The sequence below is a fragment of the Carettochelys insculpta genome, chromosome 20, assembly GCF_033958435.1.
Source record: "Carettochelys insculpta isolate YL-2023 chromosome 20, ASM3395843v1, whole genome shotgun sequence".
NCBI lineage: Eukaryota > Metazoa > Chordata > Testudines > Carettochelyidae > Carettochelys > Carettochelys insculpta.
Genome location: NC_134156.1, coordinates 16215007 through 16236585, shown reverse-complemented (window position 1 = coordinate 16236585; position 21579 = coordinate 16215007). Strand labels below are relative to the sequence as shown.

The window sequence follows — 21579 nt, the reverse complement described above, 5'->3', positions numbered from 1 at the left end:
ACTTTTGCCCAACAATTCGTGCTCTTCTACGTGCCTTGCAATTTTATTCTTTACTAGTGTTTCTACTAATTTGCCTGGTACTGATGTTAAACTTATCGGTCTATAATTGCCAGGGTCTCCTCTAGAGCCTTTTTTAAATATTGGCGTTATATTGGCCGTCTTCCAGTCATTTGGTACCAAAGTGGATTTAAAGGATAGGTTACAAACCACTGTTAATAACTCCGCAATTTCACATTTGAGTTCTTTCAGAACCCTTGGGTGAATGCCGTCTGGTCCTGGAGACTTGTTACTATTCAGCTTATCAATTAACTCCAAAACCTTCTCTAATGTCACTTCAATCTGAGTGAGTTCCTCAGATTTGTCACCTAAAAAGGCTGGCTCAGATTTAGGAACCTCTGTAACATCCTCAGCCGTGAAGACTGAAGCAAAGAAATCATTTAATTGCTCCGCAATGGCACTGTCTTCCTTGATCGCTCCTTTTATATCTTTATCGTCCAAGGGCCCCAATGCTTTTTTAGCGGGCTTCCTGCTTCTAATGTATTTAAAAAACATTTTACTATCGTTTTTTGAATTTTTGGCTAGCTGTTCCTCAAAATCTTTTTTCGCTTTTCTTACTACATTATGACACTTAATTTGGGAGTGTTTATGTTCCTTTCTATTTTCCTCACTAGGATTTGACTTCCACTTTTTAAAAGCTGCCCTTTTCTCTCTCACTGCCTTTTTAACATGGCTGTTTAGCCATGGTGGTTCTTTGTTAGGTCTCTTACTGTGTTTTTTTATTTGGGGTATACATTTAAGTTGGGCCTCTAGTATGGTGTCTTTAAACAGTTTCCATGCAGCTTCCAGGGATTTTAGTTTAATTACTCTACCTTTTAGTTTCTGTTTAACTCGCTTCCTCATTTTAGTGTAATTCCCCTTTTTGAAATTAAATGCCAGAGTGTTTGACCGCTGCGGTGTTCTTCCCAACACAGGAATATTAAAAGTTATTATATTGCGGTCACTATTTCCAAGTGGTCCAGTAACAGTTACCTCTTGGACCAGATCCTGCGTTCCAGTCAAGACTAGATCAAGAATTGACTCTCCCCTTGTGGGTTCCTGTACTAGCTGCTCCAAGAAGCAGTCATTTAAGGCATCAAGAAATTTAATCTCTGAATCCCGTCCTGAGGCGACATGCACCCAATCAATATGGGGATAATTGAAATCTCCTATTATTACTGTGTTTTTTATTTTGATAGCCTCTCTAATCTCCCTTAACATTTCAGCATCACTATCACTGTCCTGGTTAGGTGGTCGGTAATATATTTCTAATGCCATAGTCCTATTAGAGGAATGAATTGTTATCCATAATGATTCTATGGAACATTTTGATTCCTTTAGGATTTTTACTTCACTTGATTCTATATTATCCTTCACATATAGTACCACTCCGCCACCCGCACGACCTGTTCTGTCTTTCCAATATAATTTATATCCCGGTATGATAGTGTCCCACTGCTTGTCCTCATTCCACCATGTTTCTGAGATGCCTATTATGTCAACTTCCTCCTTTGATATGAGGTACTCCAGTTCACCCACCTTATTAGACAGACTCCTAGCATTAGTGTAAAAGCACGTTAAAAAACTACCACTATTTATATGTCCGCCTTTCACAGACGCGTTGGATTTTTTTATATGCGATTGTTTCACATCTGATCTTGCCCATATATTATTTCCCACGTTCCCTATCTGACTAACTTCTAGGGAATCCCTATCTATGGAGCCTCGTGTAAGAGAAGTCTCCGTCCGATCCAGGTGCTCCCCCGCACCAATCGGCTTTCCCCCACCTCTTAGTTTAAAAACTGCTCTATGACCTTTTTAATGTTTAATGCCAGCAGTCTGGATCCACCTTGATTTAGGTGGAGCCCATCATTCCTGTATAGGCTATAGGTAGTTTTATGCCTCTGCACAGGGATCAATACAGCATTATTGACTGTGGGCTGGATCCTCAGCTGACATGAATCAGTGTAGCGCCATTGAATTCAGTGGTGTAAAAGACCTTTGCAATCTGCACCATCTAAGGACGTGGCCTCAAAATGAGGGTAACTGTATACTGGAATAAAATAATACCCACAAAAACAACAGCATTAAAATTAAGGCTGTATTTGTGGGCCTGACTCCAATCTGGCCCAACTGTGTTGACTGCAGTAGATTTGCTCCTGATATACACCAGGATAAGTGCCTTTAATCCTCTCAGTTTGGCCTGCAGAGCTGACATCTCTCTCAGCTCTGCAGAATTTTGTGTACAACAGTTCTGTACAGCAAAGGTACAGTGCTCTTCAAACCCTGCTAGAGGATCAATTGCAAACAGACGCTTTGAAGGAAAATAAACACAATCGCAAGGCGATTTCCTGCAAATGCTCTATTAAAGTGAGTTAATCCACCCTGAATCATGTCATTTTCATGGGCAATTAAGCCATTTTAATAGTATAGGAAATCAAATCTGTTTAATTGGATGTTGCTGGCACATATCTGAGAAGCAGTAGCTTTTCACTTATCTACCATGGGATCTTTAATGATATATTACTCATTCATGGCTGATGACTATATTTAGCAAAAATTTAGTTGAGCCGTAAAATAGTTTGAATAGGAACTAACACCAGTTCGTTAAATAGCTAGAGCGCAACTTACTAGCTAAGGGCTCAGTCCTGCAAAAACTTACTCAAGCAATTAGTTCCACTGAAGTCCAGCTCACATAGGTAAGAATCACTCTTAGAACAAGAATTTGCTAGGTCAAACCAACTGCGTAAGTGGCCCAGCTAGTGCTAGTCTCAAAATGTTGATGCCAGATTTTTAGTTTTTCTTTTGTGCTCTATTGCGGTTCTTGTGCTCACATGACTCACTTTGATCTCAAGGGTATGAGCCACAGACACTGATTTTCAGTCTGTCACGGCACCCATTTGTTGCTCACTCTTCCATCTGTGTAGCATACATCTCTCATTTTGTGATCTACACAGGAGAGTGTTTCATACCCCTCCCAGCTGATGGATTTGGAGATGAACTTTCAATGTGCTTAATAACCTAATTCCTGGGCACCTAAACACCTCTAAGGATAATGGCCTGGGCTTCCACCTACATTGTTAGGCACCTAGATGCATTTATAGCAAACTCTTTCATATCTGGCACCCTATCATCCAGAACTCTCTAGTAACTGGCATTTTAACCATAAGTACACTTTACTTACGTTTGCCATAAGTACAGTATGGTGAAAGTAAATACAAATAAATACAGCAAATACAGTATAAGTTTACAGTGTACAACATTACTGTGGTTGGTAAATAAAGTACTCTGCATACATTTGTTTGTTTCTTAATATCTAATTTTGTCTTCCTTTAGTGTTATGCATTGCTGGGTAGACCTCTCTATTTTCCAGAATCTTTGAACATCTGCAACCTCCCAGTCCCTGGGCTGCTGGATCTGAAAAAGTTTACTGTAAATATTTTGCCCTTGGTCCTTTAATCCACATTGTAGCGATCTCTACTGAACGGCTGATGATTCAGATCCTGCTGTTAGCTGGTAGGAAGCACTACACCTGCACAGCTGTATATTTTGTTAGATACACACTGAATATATCCCTGTATTAGTGCAATCTGAATCCAGACATAAATGTAAAATTTCACATTAAAAGGCAACTTCAAAAGTCATGCCTGTGACCTCAGTGGGACCACATGCAGAGGGAGTTAGAATCTGGTTCTAAAAAAGCACTGTTTGGAAAAGATGGTGTTGTGATAAAACTCTCAGGAGATGTAACACAGGTCAGTATCTCTCATATGAAAGACATGATACAGTAATTAATGTAGAGTTGTTGGCATTGTTTGCATAGTTTGAATAGCCTGAATGCAGTTCTCCTTACTACTTTCCTACATAAAAATATGAATATATTTTCATGTATTTCCAATGCAAGAGAATCCAAACCAGTGTTTTTCCTGATTCTTTAATGTTATCTGGTCATGTTTTTAACTAACTGCAGCTAAAGGGCCAGCAGGGGGAGCTCTCCTTTTATTTCTTTCATGGTTTCTTTTTATGTATCTAATAGGTAGGGTTTTTGTCAAAGAAAAGAAGAATACATGAGAACAGATATAGAAGTACTTTAAAAGATCAGATAGGTCAAATGTACTTACTTAGCTCTTACTAACCAGACTAAGGACCTCATTGTGCAGACACATATTACCTTGACTAACTGCCGTCAATATGACTTTTCAAACCATTCAGTGCTACAATTGATAGCAAGTATTTGCTGGATCAGGCCCTCAATCCATATAGTCAAAATGATCAAACATTGATCCTGGTGGTCAACCAGATTGAATCCTGGCCCCACTGAACGCAACGGGAATTCTGCCACTAATGTAATTTGGGTACGGATTACACTCCGACTGTGCGAGAAGTGCGTTTGCACTATCCCAATGTCCAACTGGTGATCATTAACTGAACTGATGGCAGGAGGTGTGCAGCTGGAGAGTGCTGAGACACCAGAAGAGAAACATTTTTTATTTTCATGTGCCAGCAAAAATGCTTTAGTAGCCTTTATCTTGACGACAAGGCAGTCCGTTTGCAGTAAAGCCTAATTAAGCTAGGAAAGTGGCCCTGACAGCAGGGTTGCTGCTTAAGAGATGAAGTAAGACATTTACTTGAGAACCCACCTCTACAAAGGAGAAGGAACAGAGACTTTCCCCCATAGAATCCTTGCCAGCCTACAGTTTCATCAGAAAGATGCACAACAAGTATACACTGCAATAAAATACCTGTGGCTGGGCAATGTCAGTTGACTTGGGCTCAGGGGGCCTTGGACTGTGGGGCTATAAAAGTGCAGTGTAGATGTTCAGGATCCAGATTTCACAGCCTGGACTCCTACATGAGCACAAACACCACTGCAATTGTCTACCCCTACAGCCTAAGCCCTGTGACCTCAAGTCAGTTGACATGGGCCTGCCACGGAATTTTATTTCAGTAACACAAACCAATAGAACTAAGTTCCTCCAGTTCTTTATATCCCCCATTACTGGTCCCTCAGTGTGTCTGAGTCCTCCATCCTTAGGGAATCGGAAGCACACAGTCAACATACCCCAGAAAGCAGACAGCTAAAGACTTGAGAAAGCTTCATTTTGTTTCTACATGCAATTTCAGCAGCAGCTGCAGAGGTATATGAATCACAGGTCAAGGGCCATGCGGAGTTTGTCCAGATCATAGATGCTGGGACAGGGAAACCTTGGCCAACAGCAAGGTGTTCCATCACAAAGAGCCAGGACACTTTTCACATACATGCAGAAAGGGCAGGGCCTTGGCTTCAGCAGAGGTAAGATCACAGCACTGATATCAGATCCCAAAGTTCAAGTGTGCTTGGATCCAGAGTTTTGGTTCAGTCCTTAATAGACATGGGCAGTGTCCCCTTTGATTTTTTCCATCCATGGGCAGAATAAATTGTTAGGTGCACCAAGGCATGTGTGAATGTGCACCACCAGTAGAAACACATGCTGCCAACTGTGGAGGCTCTGCTAATCAGTTAGACAGCATCTGAATCTCTCTTGGGTGGCTGCCCAAGCCCTCTGCTTACAGGGAACACTGGACATAGAAACTAACTGAAAATTACAGAGCTGGATTTGTGGAACTATGGATCTGGAGTTCAAATATGCCACTGTCTGCAAGTGTTTAGTTCTGAGATTTGTGACCACATCTGTATCTGGTTTTGAAGACCTCATCTGAAAGAGTCAACCAAATTTCTAAACTTCATGAAACTAATTTTTCTCTTCGAAAGCTGATTCTGGGCTGCTAGGATGTGAATACACGATTCCAGGGAACTACAGTGTTTCAAGCCTGATGTTTAAACATAAAATCAGGATACAGACAATGTTCAAAAGTTATCCTTCATCCTCTAGTCTCAAAGGAACACTTCTCAAGTGCTCAGCTCTATGATAAGACTATTCAATTTAAAGGCCATAAGTAAGAAATATGGCAAAGAATTAGGACAGTACATTTCTGGATGTAAAGGCTTGGCTTTAACCACTAAGAATAATATGGGTTCATACTCAAATAGAGAAAAAAACCTCAGGATTTATCACAGCATCTCACTTTACTAAATTAATCTGATTACCATTCACCATCTAAATAGGCTGGGGTGTGGAAGAGTCATATTCATAACCGGTTGCATGTAGTTGGATTGATTGCTTTTGACTGTTGTTCCGTGGGACACAAAGCTCTGCTGAAAAATGAGAGATCCTAACGTGGTAGTTTTCTCATTGTGGATGGTGAGCATACATTGTCTCAACTTTAATAAGAGCAATTTGTTTCAAAGAAAGGATGTCTCTGCTGGCTGACGAGTAATAAAACATTCATTGGGTAAGGCAAGTGATGGAACTAGTTCCTTATTAAGACTTGCAATAAAATATATACATAATGAGATGTCTTACTCTTTGATTTGAGAAAAGTCTTTCACATGTATATCCTTGATATTGATTGTTATAATGACTTACATAATACAGGAAAATGTTGGTGCTATTGGTGGTTTATAAGATAACTTGTGAATGTGTGTGGATTCCATTGTTGTTTCAGAGCTACTGAAAGAGCTGAGCAATCATTATTACTGGACATCAACGGACTACTCCTGAATACTCAACCTACTCAGCCCCGGATTGATTTTGCATATAGAGCACTCCAATGCTTTTCTGATCAGGGTAACATTTCTGTTTTATACAAAGGATTTGGCTCTGGGTATATTTTGAAGTAAAGGGAACAATCTATGCAAAACATTGGAGAGCATTTGTTTTTTTAATGGTGTGCTTAGAAAATGACCTTTCCGATTAAGTGTACATGAAATTATTGCACTTAGCACAGCCACTCTTCTTAGTCACCAGACATATTTGCTATATATTTTTCTTTATTACTGAAATGAAGGGCTGCAGCTGTGTTTTGGAGGGGTGTGCATGCTACAGTATATTCTCTTAAGTATATGGAGACCTAATGAAGTAAATCAAAAGTAACTCTCTATTTAAAAGGGACATTTTGCACAGCCAGTGCTTAATGCAGATGTGAGCTAGGGATTCCCACTGCAGACCAGTAACGCAAACCTCCCTATTGCTCAGATGTAACACAGGCATAATAAAAAGGCTCAGATAGGCAACAGTATTTTGGTGATACCTAGGATTCATCTATGAAGACAGTGGGCAGACCAACACACTAGACCAGTGTTTCCAAATTTTATTTGGCCACAGAACCCTTTGAAACTCAAAAGAATTTTGTGGAACCCCATTCCCAGGCTCTACCCCACCCTCAGGTCCCCAAACCTTGCCTCCCGCCAGTCTCCAGGCTTTACCTGTCTCAGCCCTCAGCCCCCAAATCCATCCCCCATTTCTCCAGCTTTACTCGCCATCCTGCAAACCCACTGCACCATCTCATCCTTAAACCCACCCCCTGCAGCCCCAGGCTTTACCCCTCTCAGTCCCAAACCTGCCCCACCATCCTCCCAGGATTAACCTGCCTCAGCCCCAAACTGGCTCCCGAGACTAACCCATCCATGGTGCTAGGTGGGGAGGCTACACTGGGTGGCCAAATGCAGCCAGCAGAAGGAAGGCTGATGTGCAGGTGTTCTGCTGGCAGGGGTGAGCCGAGTCATACCCACCGGAGGGGTGTGGCTGCTCAGGTAGTGGGGCGAGCAAGGGGCTCTCTGCAGCTCCCTGCCCTGCCACCACTGAAACGAAGTCACAGTTGGTTTAACGGCCGAATCCCTCCCACAACCCTGCTGGCCACTGAATCAATTTAGATTTAGTTCTACTGTTTCAGCAGTGGCAGGGCAGGGAGACACAAAGGAGTCAGCTATTGTAATGGAATTTTCTCACGGAACACTTATTTTTGCTTCGCGGAACCCCAGGGTTCCATGGAACAACACTTGGGAAACACTGAAGTAGATATTTTCCTCTCCTGCTATATATCTCTTCGTATACTCCTAAATCAACAGAATTTTAAGGTGTAGCCAGGACAAGCAGTAGCAGGGATCACCCCAAACCAGGAGGAGTCCTACCCGAAAGCTGGCATTCTGTGGCATCAGAGTGATAGATAAGACAGAATTTCAACAGTCACATCACAGGACAAAGAAAAAAATAGGCAATATTTCTCCTTTTCATGTGTTGCTCTGAACTCCTAAATGAGCCCATTTTACTTAAACAAACAAAACCACAAAAGAAAATATCGGCTTCTCCTCTACACAAAAATCCTTTTTATTTTTTCTAAAAATATTTTTTCCTTTTAACAATAGATCACTTGGAACAAATAGGCGTTTCTGGAATTCAAAGTTCAACCTAAGAATTTTCAATTTTTGCAGATTTTGAATTTTCACAGTTTTTGGTTTTTTTTTAACAATTATATAAAAGCCAAATCTCTGAAGTACTACAAAATCACTCCAAATAGCACCAAACTTTCTGTTAAATTCCACAGAAAACTGTTCACTTCTTTCACAGCTCTATGAAGCTTTAATCTCCACAGCTCTTTTGCCTGGGAAAATTGTGCCTGAAATGTAGAGAACTCAAATATCATTCAAATGTATAGAGATGTTAGTTAAAAACATGTCTCTTACTCTGGATTAACCCAGTGTAGCCTGAAGTTGCAGATCATGGAAAATTCCTAGTGACCTTGAAAAAAATGGTGCTTTTCAGGTATAGTCAGGTTTACATTTGTGAATTCATTCATGTTTAGAACAAGCCTCTTATTCTGTGGCTTGTCTAAATATGCAGGTGGTTTAAAGAAATAAAGACCCGATCTTTCAAAGACTCATACATTCACCTAACTTAATGCGAGCAGTCTGGTTGACTTTCGTGGGATTAGTCATGTGCTTTAAGTTCAGAACATGCATAACTCTTTGCAGGATGATCCTCTTATTCATTGTGTTTCAGTGTGACAGAAGAACAGAGTAAAATTCACCAGCATCATTCACCAGCATTTGTTTCTAGTGAGTACCAAATCTTTTGATGCCTCATGCCATTGCTCCATGCCATCAGAAAACATGCTTGAGTTAAACTGGGTATTTGATAAACTCCGCACTTATTTACCTTTGATAGCAAAAACTCCATGGCAGAAATCCTTGAAGTTGATTCTTCCCAGGTCATTTGGGTCCAAGTATTTAGCCAATTGTTCCACCTAGAAATAAACAAAAGGTAAAAAATATTGATATATATAGACATAAAATAAAAACTTTGTACTTTCCACGGCATTAAATATAAGAGAGACTGTATATGAGGCATCCAAGAACATTAAAAGGGAAAGATGCTCAATATGACATGAGATTAATTTCTTTAGCTCAGTATTATTTTCCATAATCTCACTTAGGTGGTTTAGCATTTTTGATGTAAGTTATCACCCACCAAAAGGGATCACACTGGATGTTTTGCAGTAAATCTGCATTTATAATGAGGGAGAAATTTCACATTGGTGAAAAAGTTGAAGGCCACTTGAGGAAGAAGAGGGAGGGAATCTGGTGAATCTATATGATGGATTGAAAGGAGACTTAAACCACGAGTGGGAAAAGAAAGCAAATAAGCAGTTATGTGCACAAGGAGGAAGAGAGAGAGCAAAGCAGGGCGCTGAACCAGTTTGTATAAATAGGGTGCAGAGAGCCAATGAACCAAGCTCTAAACCCTGAATAGGATGGAAACCATTTCAAGCTAGCAGTACTGCAGTACCCCTAATGCCAGCACCTCTGCAGCAAACACAGAGGTACTGCTGTCCAGTGCATACAGCACTGGAGTGGGAGTCAGAGGATTCTTCTGTTCTATTCCTGTCTCTGCCACTGACCAGCTTTGCAACTGTAGCCAAAGTTACTTCACCTCTCTGTGCACACACATAGTGTATGTGTATGCACATAGTGCTACTGCAATGGGGCAGGGGTCTGATTTTGGTCTGATCTGCAAACTGCTACAACAATATAAATATGACTAATTACTAGATCACTATACACTATCTATTATATTAAGATTTATAAGAGTATAAGAAGGAAGGAGGAGGCAGTGAGAACAGAAATGGAGGATATTATAATGTTCTGAAGAATGGAGTACAAGCCTAAACATGTCAGTTTGAAGAGCAAGTAAAGCCCATCTTGAAAACATACAACAAATAAATGAATCCTGGCATCCCAGGGTTTCTCAATTTTCTGGTTCCATACGTGCTAGCAAAACCTTACTGAGGCCATGTCTACACTAGCCCCAAACTTCGAAATGGCCATGCAAATGGCCATTTCAAAGTTTACTAATGAAGCGCTGAAATACATATTCAGCTCCTCATTAGCATGCGGGCAGCCGCAGCACTTCAAAATTGACGTGGCTCGTCCAGATGGGGCTCCTTTTAGAAAGGACCCTGGCTACTTCGAAGTCCCCTTATTCCTATGAGCAGATGGGAATAAGGAGACTTAGAAGTAGGCGGGGTCCTTTCGAAAAGAAGCCCCGTCTGGACGAGCCACGCCAATTTTGAAGTGCCGCGGCCGCCCGCATGTTAATGAGGCGCTGAATATGTATTTCAGCGCTTCATTAGTAAACTTTGAAATAGCCATTTGCATGGCCATTTCGAAGTTTTTGGCTAGTATAGACAGAGCCTGAGTGTTCAAAGGCCGTCAAGAGAGCGCACTAATGTCTGACCATGAAACCGCCTTGCTTTTATCCATCCAGTACATCTAGGCCATTTTCTTTGGATAGGTTATGATCCAGGGGAATATGCCCCCATCCTAATATAAGCTCAGCAGGGCTGCCAAACCCACAGGTGCCAGCATTTCACTCCACTGCTAAGGCGGTTCATTTTGCCAGTGTGTCCTATATACGGGATGCAGTTTCTGAAATCATGATGCTAGGGTGCTTATATCACTTGCTGTCAATTTTCAAGGATCATTGGAAGAGCAGAATCAAACATGCGAAAGAAGGAGCCTGCAGAAGTGTGCCTCTGTACAGGGTAATGGTCTCATGAACCACACAGCAACCAGAAACAGCACACCAGCTGGAAGCTTTTGAGATTATTTCTCCACACAGCAGGCTTATAATTGGGTGCGTGAGGCTCAAGGTTCCCAAACCTGACAAGTGACAGAAATTTGAGCACCAGGCAAACCAATAAGAAAATCAACAAGAAAAGGAAACCATCAAAGTTTTAAGCTTGCTTGCTGGAATGTGCAGACCATGCTGACCGGTTTGACTGAAGATCTTCAGGACACCCTAAAGACCGCTGTCATCAATGAGGAACTGAAGAGGCTCCAAGTTGACATTGCTGCTCTGCAAGAGACACGACTTGCAGATTTGGGATCTCTAAAGGAAAAGGACTACACCTTTTTCTGGCAGGGTGAAGCCCAAGAACAACCCAGGGAGCATGGTGTTAGCTTTGCCATCAGAAACACCCTTCTACAAATGGTGGAATTAGTCATGGGCGGATCAGAAAGACTCCTTCAGGTCCTACTTCAAACTCGCGTCGGTCCTGTCCATCTGATCAGCGCTTTTGCTCCAACCCTGTACGCCGCACCAGAAGTAAAAGACAAGTTCTAAGACGTGCTTAGTGCTGCCATAGTGCAAATACCTGCTCGCGAACAACTGTACATTTTGGGTGACTTCAATGCAAGAGTTGGAGCCGATCGTGACTCATGGCCTTCCTGCTTAGGCCACTTGGGTGTGGGAAAAATGAATGAAAACGGACAGCATCTTCTCGAACTTTGCACGTACCACAATCTGTGCATCACAAACACATTTTTCCAAACCAAGCCACAGCACAGTGTGTCATGGAGACACCCACGCTCGAAGCACTGGCATCAACTAGATGTGGTCATCGCTAGACGTGATAACCTCAAAAACATCCTTCTGACATGCAGCTATCATAGTGCTGACTGCGATACAGATCACTCGCTAGTTTGCTCCGAACACAAGGTTATTCCCAAGAAGCTGTACCACTCTAAACCAACTGGAAGGCCCCGCATTGATGCCAGAAAGACGGCAAACTCAGAGAGAGCCAAAAAGTTCAGAGAGACCCTCGAGGAGAATCTGAGCAGCAGCCCTGGGGGTGCTGATGTGACATCCAGATGGCAGCATCTGAGGGATACAATTTACAACACGGTCTTGTTGGTGTTTGGAAGAAGAGCCAGAAACACAAATGACTGGTTCGAAGCTAACTCCGATGAGATGATTCCAGCCATTGAAAAGAAGCGCGCTGCACTCCTCGAGTACAAATGCTCGCTGAGCCAGGGTACCCTGCAAGCACTCAGAGCAGCCAGAAAAACAGTACAGCAGAGGCCAGGCGCTGTGCCAACAACTACTGGCTCGAGCTATGCAGCAGCATGCAGACCAGTACTGACTTTGGTAATCTCAGGGGAATGTACGAGGGCATCAAGAAGGCATTAGGAGCCACCCAGAACAAGATGGCACATCTGAAATCCAAATCTGGTGAAGTCATCGCTGACAAAGCCAAACAGATGGAGCGCTGGGTCGAGCACTACTCCAAGCTGTACTCACGCGAGAACATTGTGGCTGATACAGCCCTCGATGCCGTCGAGCTCCTACCAATAATGGATGAACTGGACCAGGAACCAAGTGTGGATGAACTGAAGAAAGCCATCGACAGCATTACAGCAGGAAAGGCCCCTGGCCAGGATGGTATACCACCAGAGGTAATCAAGTGTGCCACAGACACTCTCCTGGAACCCCTACATGAGCTACTGTGCCTGTGCTGGAGAGAGGGAGAAGTTCCACAGGACATGCGCAACACTAACATCGTAACCTTGTATAAGAACAAAGGAGACAGAAGCGACTGCAACAATTACCGTGGAATATCCCTCCTAAGCATCACTGGTAAACTGTTCGCTCGCGTCATCCTCGGCAGACTGCAGAAGATTGCTGAGAGGATGTATCCCGAATCACAGTGCAGATTCCGCGCAGAGAGATCTACCGTTGACATGGTCTTCTCTCTGAGGCAGATGCAGGAGAAATGCAGGGAGCAGAGGAAGCCACTCTATGTTGCCTTCATTGACCTGACCAAGGCCTTTGACTTGGTCAGCAGTGATGGACTGTTCAAACTGCTCCACATGATAGGCTGTCCACCACGGTTACTCAAGATGATCCAGTCTTTCCATGAAGACATGAGAGGAACCATCCAATATGAGGAGACATTATCGGATGTTTTCAGCATCAGGAGCAGCGTCAAACAAGGATATGTCCTTGCTCCAACATTGTTCGGGATCTTCTTTGCACTCCTCCTGAAGCACGCTTTTGGATCTTCAACAGAGGGCATCTTTTTGCACACACTATCTGATGGGAAACTGTTTAATCTTGCAAGGCTGAAAGCTAAATCTAAGGTGCGGGAAGTCCTCATCAGAGATATGCTGTTCGCAGATGATGCTGTTGTAGTGTCACACACAGAAGACCAGCTTCAGAAACTGCTGGATCAGTTCTCCAAAGCATGCAAGGACTTTGGGCTTTCCATCAGCCTAAAGAAGACAAATGTACTTGCTCAGGACATTGCTGACCCTCCATCAATCAGCACTGAAAACTATTCATTAGAGGTCATCCACGAGGTCATTTACCTCAGGTCCACCATCACTGACACCCTGTCATTGGAGTCTGAGCTAAATAGGAGGATCGGAAAAGCAGCCACAACTCTGTCCAGATTCAGCGAGAGAGTGTGGAATAACATCAAGTTGTACACCCACACCAAAATGCAAGTCTACACAGCCTGCATCCTCAGCACCCTCCTTTAAGGCAGCGAGTGTCGGACCTTGTACGCCCACCAGGAAAACAGGCTGAACGTCTTTCACTTGCGCTGCCTCAGGCACATCCTTGGAATATCATGGAAGGACAGAGTGTCCAACACCACCGCCCTTGAGCAAGCTGGAATCCCAACCATGCACACCCTCCTCAGGCAGCGGCGGCTCTGCTGGCTTGGCCACGTCCACAGGATGAATGATGGAAGGATCCCAAAAGACATCCTGTATGGCGAGCTAGCCTCTGGCAAAAGACCTCCCAGATACCCCCAGTTGCACTATAATGTGTTTGCAAGAGGGACCCCAAGGAGGTAGACATCGAGCCAGACAGTTGGGAGGAGCTGGCAGACGATCGCAGCAGATGGAGGCAGGAACTACACAAGGGCCTTCAGAAGGGTGAGATGAGGATCAGACAGCTAGCAGAGGAGAAGCGAGCCCACAAAAAGCACAGTAAGGACCTGCCAGATACCCATTACACATACAACAGATGCAGCAAGGACTGTGTAACCAACCAGGCTCGGGTTCCCCAGAAACGAGGCTGCACCCAGAAGGTGAGTGCTTTATTTGGTTTATTGAAAGCGTGACACCCGCGACGGGAGCCCCAGCAACGCCGCAGTTACCAGTGGGGGAAAACCTGACGCGTCGGAGCTTCGCTCGGGGGAGAGGCTCTGTAACAGGCCTCCTAACACTAAATAATAAAGCTTAAACTCATTTACATAAGATTGCTTAAAATTGCCTATGCATTACTCTTACTATCTCCTGTGGCCTACTGACAGCGTAGCCTTGAAGGTTTTGGCAAGCGTACTTTGTTTTGCAGCTGTTCACCTTGGCAGGATTATTTGTTGTGCAGCTTTTCACCTTGCACAGACTGGCCTGTTTCGAATTCTCCTGAGGGTTCACAGAGTGGTTGGACTGCACTCTTTACCATTACAAAGTCTTTTAGCACCCTACAAACTGTCGCTCTCATGTGGGCCTTCACAGCCAATGCTGCAAATGATGATCCCAAATAGAACTACGAAGGGCGCGATCCATAGTCTACGTAGACTGAAGGATGCTACTACTACTAGGCTTATAACAAATGCTTTGGTCCCTCCAATAAGGTTTGCCTTAGAACGATGAAATCTAATTAATGTGATTAGATAAGTAATAGGTAAATCTTTGATAAATCACCCCTTTTTGCTCCCTGGAACTCAGTCTCATGCCCTGGCATTCAGTGTGCACTTCCAATCAGGTTGAAGACTGAGCAAAGGTAAACACAGCAGTATACAGACATCGGTCCAGCAAAGTGCAAAAATACTCGTGTAATTTTAAGCAGGTGCCACAGAACTTTGCTGATTCGGACCCTGAAGAGTGCTAAATTCCTTGGGTTGACAGATTAAGTTAGATGTCATACCATTCAGTAAACAGGTTTTGTACTGTTATAGATACATTTTTGTAAAAATGTATTAACAATAGATGTGTTAGACCTATTCTGTATATCATATTGATACAAGCCATGCATGCCCAGTTAATTGCACTTAAAGAAACTCTGCAATTATATCAAATATATAAACCCTTTTTACATGTATTATTCAAAATCTTTAACCCCTGCCAAAAAAACTCTCTATTTATATTTGTTGGGCATTTGCTATAATACCTAGCATACGGACAATCCACAGTCACCAAATGCTCTACAAAGTATTCTCCTTTTTCTATAGATGGTGAACACAAGACACAGAGAGGTTAAGTAACTTGCCCACAGTTTCACTACAAATTTGTTGCAGAGCAGGAAACAAACAAACAGAACTTCTTGCTGACTTAAGGAAAAAAGGTAAATAAGATATGATGATGCATGCAGTACAATTGCTTATTACTGTAGAAAACACTGACTCAATTAGGGGAAGCATACTGCCCTGTGTGTTGGATACATGATTTTGATGAGGTCAAATGGACAGATGGATCACCCATGAATGAAACCTGAAAACAATGTAGATTTAACAATCTATTCATGATGCAAAATACTTGGTGCAGAGTAGGGGAGAATGGAACAATTTGATCCACAGGTTACATCCCTCCCCCACCCTCTTTTAAAATCACCTGCAGCTCTCCTCATAGAGACACGGCAGGTAAAGAAATGTAAGATGAACTGTGCAGCATGTGATGAGTTTAGTGAGGAATCTTACCAAAGTTCTCTGAGGGTGAAAACGTGTGGACAGCTGACAATGATGCACTGTCAGTCTGATGGCAAGATACTGCCTTTGGCCAGAACCAGGGACAGCACACATCAAGGGAGATGGTGCTAGATCACAGCAACCTTCCACAGACCTCTCTGATACCTCTCCATGGGAGGCAGAGTAGTTTTGTGGCTACAGTTGTCCTCTGGGATTCAGGACTCCTGGATGATAATCCCACTGGATGAGCTCTTTGTAACCTTACTAACAATTTCATACCTCAGTTTACCCACCTGTAAAATGGAGATAAATAATAATAACCCTTTACATCATGAGATGGTACAGGGATTAATTAACTGAGGTGTATTAATTGCTCTGAGATTATCAGATAAAAGGAGCTATAGAAAATAAAGACAGCATGATCTATTGGGCAGGTTGCCCAGCTAGGACTCAGAAGACCCAGGCTCTATTCCCAGCTCTGGTTTGCTGTATGAACTCATTTACTCTCCTTCTTGCCTTAGTTTCCCTGTAAAATTGAAACAGCAGTGATAAGTACATGTTTTGAGATCAAGGGATGGAAAACGCATAGCAGTATTGTGAAGGCCAGTGCAGTGGAAAATTACCAAAAAATGAACTCCTTGTGACCTCAGATGTGGTGGAGACCAAGTCTAAGGTCCAGGAGAAGCCACAAACAAAAGCACTGAGTGCATGCTATTTCACCCATGCTGACAAAAAGAGGAAGCTCAGCTACTGCTAACCCCGCATGCTGTCTAAGGCAATCTGTCAAAAAGAGGACACTAATATAGCTATAGTGCAAAAAAGGAGAAAAGGCAGGAGCACTCCCCCCACCAGCGAGCCACTTAGAGAGGAACAGACTAACCAGACAGCTTGATTCCCGCCACCCAGGATGCTTTGGGGAAGGGTACCCAGGGAGGCAGGGAAGAGTATCGTCCCCGTCCATTGGGGACCATCAATGCGCTTGTGAAATAACTGCTGGAGCTTTTATGTCAATAAACTAGTTCTTTGGTTTACTGTTTGGGGTTACCGGCCTTTATTGAACTCAGTCAGTTCTGCTCTCAAAAAGTATTCAGAAATCAAATGATTCAACAAAGAGCAAAATGGTTAAAACAAAGTCAAAATAAATGCTGCTTTCAAACAAGGCCCAGTAGGAAACTCCTCAGAGAGCAGATAATGGCACGGGAAAGAGAAGTTACTCACCGTAGTAACGATGGTTCTTCAACATGTCTCCCCGTGGGTGCTCCACGATAGGTGTCGGGCTCCCCCCGGCGCCGCAGGTCGGATCTTTCCAGAAGTTTCTGCCGGACCGCGCATGCGCCAGCGCGCGCCGCTCCCTTGCACACTCCCGGCCACGTGCGTGATCCAGTCCCCGCCAGTTCCTTGACCAACCGCCTCGGATGCTCCTGAAAAATACTAAACAGAGATCCAAAGCGGGGAGGATGGGCGGGTGGTGGAGCACCCACAGGGACACATCTTGAAGAACCATCGTTACTATGGTGAGTAACTTCTCTTTCTTCCTCGAGTGTCCCCGTGGGTGCTCCACAATAGGTGACTACCCAGCAGTAACCCAAGATAGGAGGTGGGTAATCGGTTTATGTGCAGCTTGTCCCCAAGAGGACTGCTGTCGAGAGACTGGTATCTTCTTGGAATACCCTGTGAAGGGCGTAATGCTTGGAGAAGGTGTCATAGGATGACCAGGTCGCTGCTCTGCAAATGATTTTTAGCGCAATGCCCTTGAAAAAGGCCGTTGATGCCGCCACCGCCCTAGTGGAGTGAGTCCTAGGTGGGGCCAGTAAAGGAGTCTTTCTAAGTTCGTAGCACATTTTTATGCAGGAGACGATGTGCTTCGAGATTCTCTGCGAAGAGAGACCTTCTCCTTTTGATTTGGGAGCGAGAGAGACCAGGAGTCTCTCCGTTTTCCGGAAGGACTTAGTCCTGTCTATATAGAAAGCCAGCGCCCTCCTCACGTCCAGGAGGTGTAGGCGCGCCTCTTTGTTGGAGTTATGAGGCTTTGGATAAAACGAGGGTAAAACTATAGGTTCGTTAATATGAAACTCTGAAGAAACTTTGGGAACAAAGGCTGGATGCAGTCGTAAGGTTACCGCCTCCTTGGAAAATATTGTGCAGGGTGGCATTGCCATAACTGCCGCAAGCTCGCTCACCATGCGAGCTGACGTGATTGCAAGAAGGAAGGTCGTCTTTATCGTAAGGAGACGGAGGGAAACCGTGGCTAAGGGTTCAAACGGTGATCCCGTTAGCGCATTAAGCACCAGGTCCAAGCTCCACGAAGGTGGAAGCGGTTTCCGAGGGGGGTATAGGTTTACCAGCCCTTTGAGGAACCTGGTAACCATGGGATGGGCAAACACCGTGTGCCCTTCCTCTTCATGTCTGAAAGCTGATATAGCGGCAAGGTGGACCTTCAACGAGGATAGGGAGAGTCCGCCTCTCTTGAGGTCCAGTAAATACTCTAGTATTACAGGTATAGGCGCAGCAAGGGGGGCTAATTGCTTGGTAGAACACCATGCAGTGAATTGAGTCCATTTTTGCTTATATGTCTTCCTGGTGGAAGTCCTCCTGCTACTTTCTAGGACTTGCTGCACTCCCTCCATACACGTGCTCTCTAGGGAGCTGAGCCATGGATTAACCATGCTTGCAGTCACAGGCCTCGGGGGTGTGGATGCACTATGGACCCCTGGGCTTGCGTGAGCAGATCCGGCGCCACCAGGAGGGGCATCGGTGGACGGTCCAACATGCGCAGGAGTAAGGGGAACCACTGCTGTCAATCCCACGTTGAGACTACTAGGATCATTCGGGCTCTCTCTCTCCTGGCTTTCTGCAAGACTTTGTGGATAAGCATTGTGGGAGGAAATGCGTAGAGCGTGGGCCCCTCCACGAGATCGCGAATGCGTCCCCCAGGGACCCCCGTCCCAGTCCTGCCCTGGAGCAGTATTGTGGGCACTTCTTGTTGTGTTGAGTGGCAAACAGGTCTATCTGGGGAAATCCCCATGCGTGAAAAATCGGTCATAGCAGATCGGAACGGATCTGCCACTCGTGTGTGAGTGCGAAGCGCCTGCTCAGCTGGTCTGCCTTCACATTGTGAGCGCCTGGTAAATACGAGGCTTTCAAAGTTATATTGTTGGCGATGCACCAGTTCCACAATCGGACTGCTTCCGCACATAAGGCACAGGACCAAGCTCCTCCTTGCCGATTTATATAAAACATGGTGGAGGTATTGTCTGTACTGATCCCGACTACTTTGCCTTGTATATGGTCTTGAAAGTGTTTGCAGGCGTTGAACACTGCTCTGAGCTCCAGTATATTTATGTGCAGTGACTGTTCCGTGGAGGACCACAGTTCTTGCGTCACCTTTTCGCCCATGTGTGCTCCCCACCCTATGTGGGAGGCGTCGGTAGTGAGAAAAACAGATATTTGTGGTTGGTGAAAGGGCACCCGTTAGCATGTTCTTGGGGTTCACCCACCATTGCAGGGATCTGCGCACCTCTGTCGTGGGCGACACCACCCTGTGGACGGTGTGTGCTGCCGGTTTGTAGACGCTCGCCAGCCAGTGCTGCATGCTGCGCATATGCAATCAGGCGTTCTGTACCACAAACGTTGCTGCTGCCATGTGGCCCAGCAGCTGTAAGCATGTCAGAACTGGCACCGTAGGGCTGATGACTTGCACGAGGGAACCAATGGCGCAAAAGCGGGCATCTAGTAGATAAACCCTTGCTGTGATGGAATTTATACGTGCCCCTATGAACTCTATGTCCTGTGCGGGGTCTATCTTTGATTTTGCCAGATTCATGACCAGGCCCAGCGAAGACAATGTGTCTGCTGTGACGTGTATCATGCGAAGTATCTCCTCCTTCGAGGCCCCTTTCAGTAGGCAGTCATCCAGATATGGGAATATAAACACCCCCTGTCTGTGCAGCTAGGCTGACACCACTGCCAAGGTCTTGGTGAAGACTCTGGGGGCCGAGGAGAGGCCGAACGGCAGAACCTTGTACTCAAAATGTTCTTTGCCTACCATAAACCGGAGAAAACGCCTGTGAGCCGGGTGAATACTTATGTGGAAATACGCGTCTTGTAAGTTGAGGGCTGCAAACGAATCTCCATCGTCCAGTGCCGTAAGTATAGAGGCGACTGTGATCATCCGAAAGCATTGCTTGCACAAGTACCGGTTGAGGCCTCGAAGATCTAGGATGGGCCTCCAGCCTCCTGTCTTTTTCTCTGTGAGGAAGTATCTTGAGCAGAACCCTTTCCCTCGGAGTTGCTCCGGCACTCTTTCCACTGCCCCTATAAGCGTAACATGGTCTACCCCCTGCTTGAGTCTCGCTTCGTGGGAGGCGTCCTTTAGGTGGGGTCTGGGTGTAGGTCGTGGCGGTGGGAGCGACTGGAAGGGAATCGCGTAACCCGTGGCTATGATCTCCAGTACCCATTTGTCTGTGGTGATCTTTTGACACTGGTCGTAGAATGGTTGGAGGCGATGGTGGAATAGTAGCTTCGGATGACATTGCGCGATGGTAGTGATATTGCAGCCCTCGATCTGTGTGTCAAACTTGTGGCCTTTGGCCCTGCCCCGAGGACGCACGGCTCTGTAGAGAACGTCGCCTGGGAGTTCTGTACTGTTGGTGCTGTTGATGTCGCCCTTGCTTGTAGCCCCTGTGGTACTGGGGACGCTGTGGTTGATACTGGTATCGTCTTTGTTGGGGGTAATACTTTTTCTTTCTGCATGGAGGGGTGTAAATCCCCAAGGTCCTGAGAGTAGCTCTTGAGTCTTTAGTGGATTGAAGGACCGAGTCGGTTGATTCAGCAAACAACTTCTGTGTGTCAAAGGGGAGATCAACGATCTTCGTCTGCAGATCCCTCGGGATACCCGATGTCTGGAGCCAGGACTCCCTGCGCATGACCACTGCTGTAGCTGTTGAGCGTGCTGCCATATCCGCTACGTCTACGGCGATCTGAACTCATGTCCTCGAGGCTGCGTAGCCTTCCTGCACGATGGCCTTGAGCACCGGCTTCTTCTCCTCTGGAAGTGAGTCCATGAGGGAAGTCAGCCTGGAGTAGTTGTCAAAATTATGGTTCGCTAGATGCGCTGCGTAATTCGCCATTCTCAACAGTAGGGTAGACGAGGAGTAGACCTTTCTGCCGAACAACTCTGGTTTCTTGGCATCTTTGTCTGTTCCCCCTGTCTTGTACTGAGAAGTTTTCGACCTCTGTTGAGACGATTCCACCACCAGAGAATTTGGTTGCGGGTGGCTGAACAGGAACTCCATGCCCTTCGCCGGGACGAAGTACTTCTTATCCGCTCTCTTGTTTATAGGCGGAGTGGACGCAGGGGTCTGCCATATTGTGGTGGCGGACTCCATGATTGCTTCGTCGAGCGGAATAGCTATTTTGGAAGAGGCCGGAGGTCTCAGGTTTTTAAGGAGCTTATGGTGTTTCTCCTGCACCTCTGCTGTTTGGATGCCTTGCGTGAAGGCCACCCTTTTAAACAGCTCTTGGAACTGTTTGAGATCATCCGGAGGATGGACGTCCCCTGGGGCCGTGGCCTCGTCAGGGGAAGATAGCGAGGATCTGCTAGGGTAGGCCTCTCTGGACCCCTCTGGGTCCTGTTGATGGTGATACATCCTCTCGCTAGATACTTGCGAGGGAAAATCTCGGGGTTCCAGA

The 21579-nt window shown here is 45.1% G+C and overlaps 1 protein-coding gene across 1 annotated transcript in view; it reads right to left on the bottom strand.

Annotated features, from left to right (window-relative positions):
* RAB11FIP4 (RAB11 family interacting protein 4) overlaps positions 1-21579 on the bottom strand; it is a 284100-nt gene that overhangs the window by 183281 nt on the left and 79240 nt on the right. Inside the window, exon 2 of the mRNA XM_075014241.1 lies at positions 9072-9159. Coding sequence (XP_074870342.1) covers positions 9072-9159 — 88 coding nt within the window. The remainder of the gene's footprint in view (positions 1-9071; positions 9160-21579) is intronic.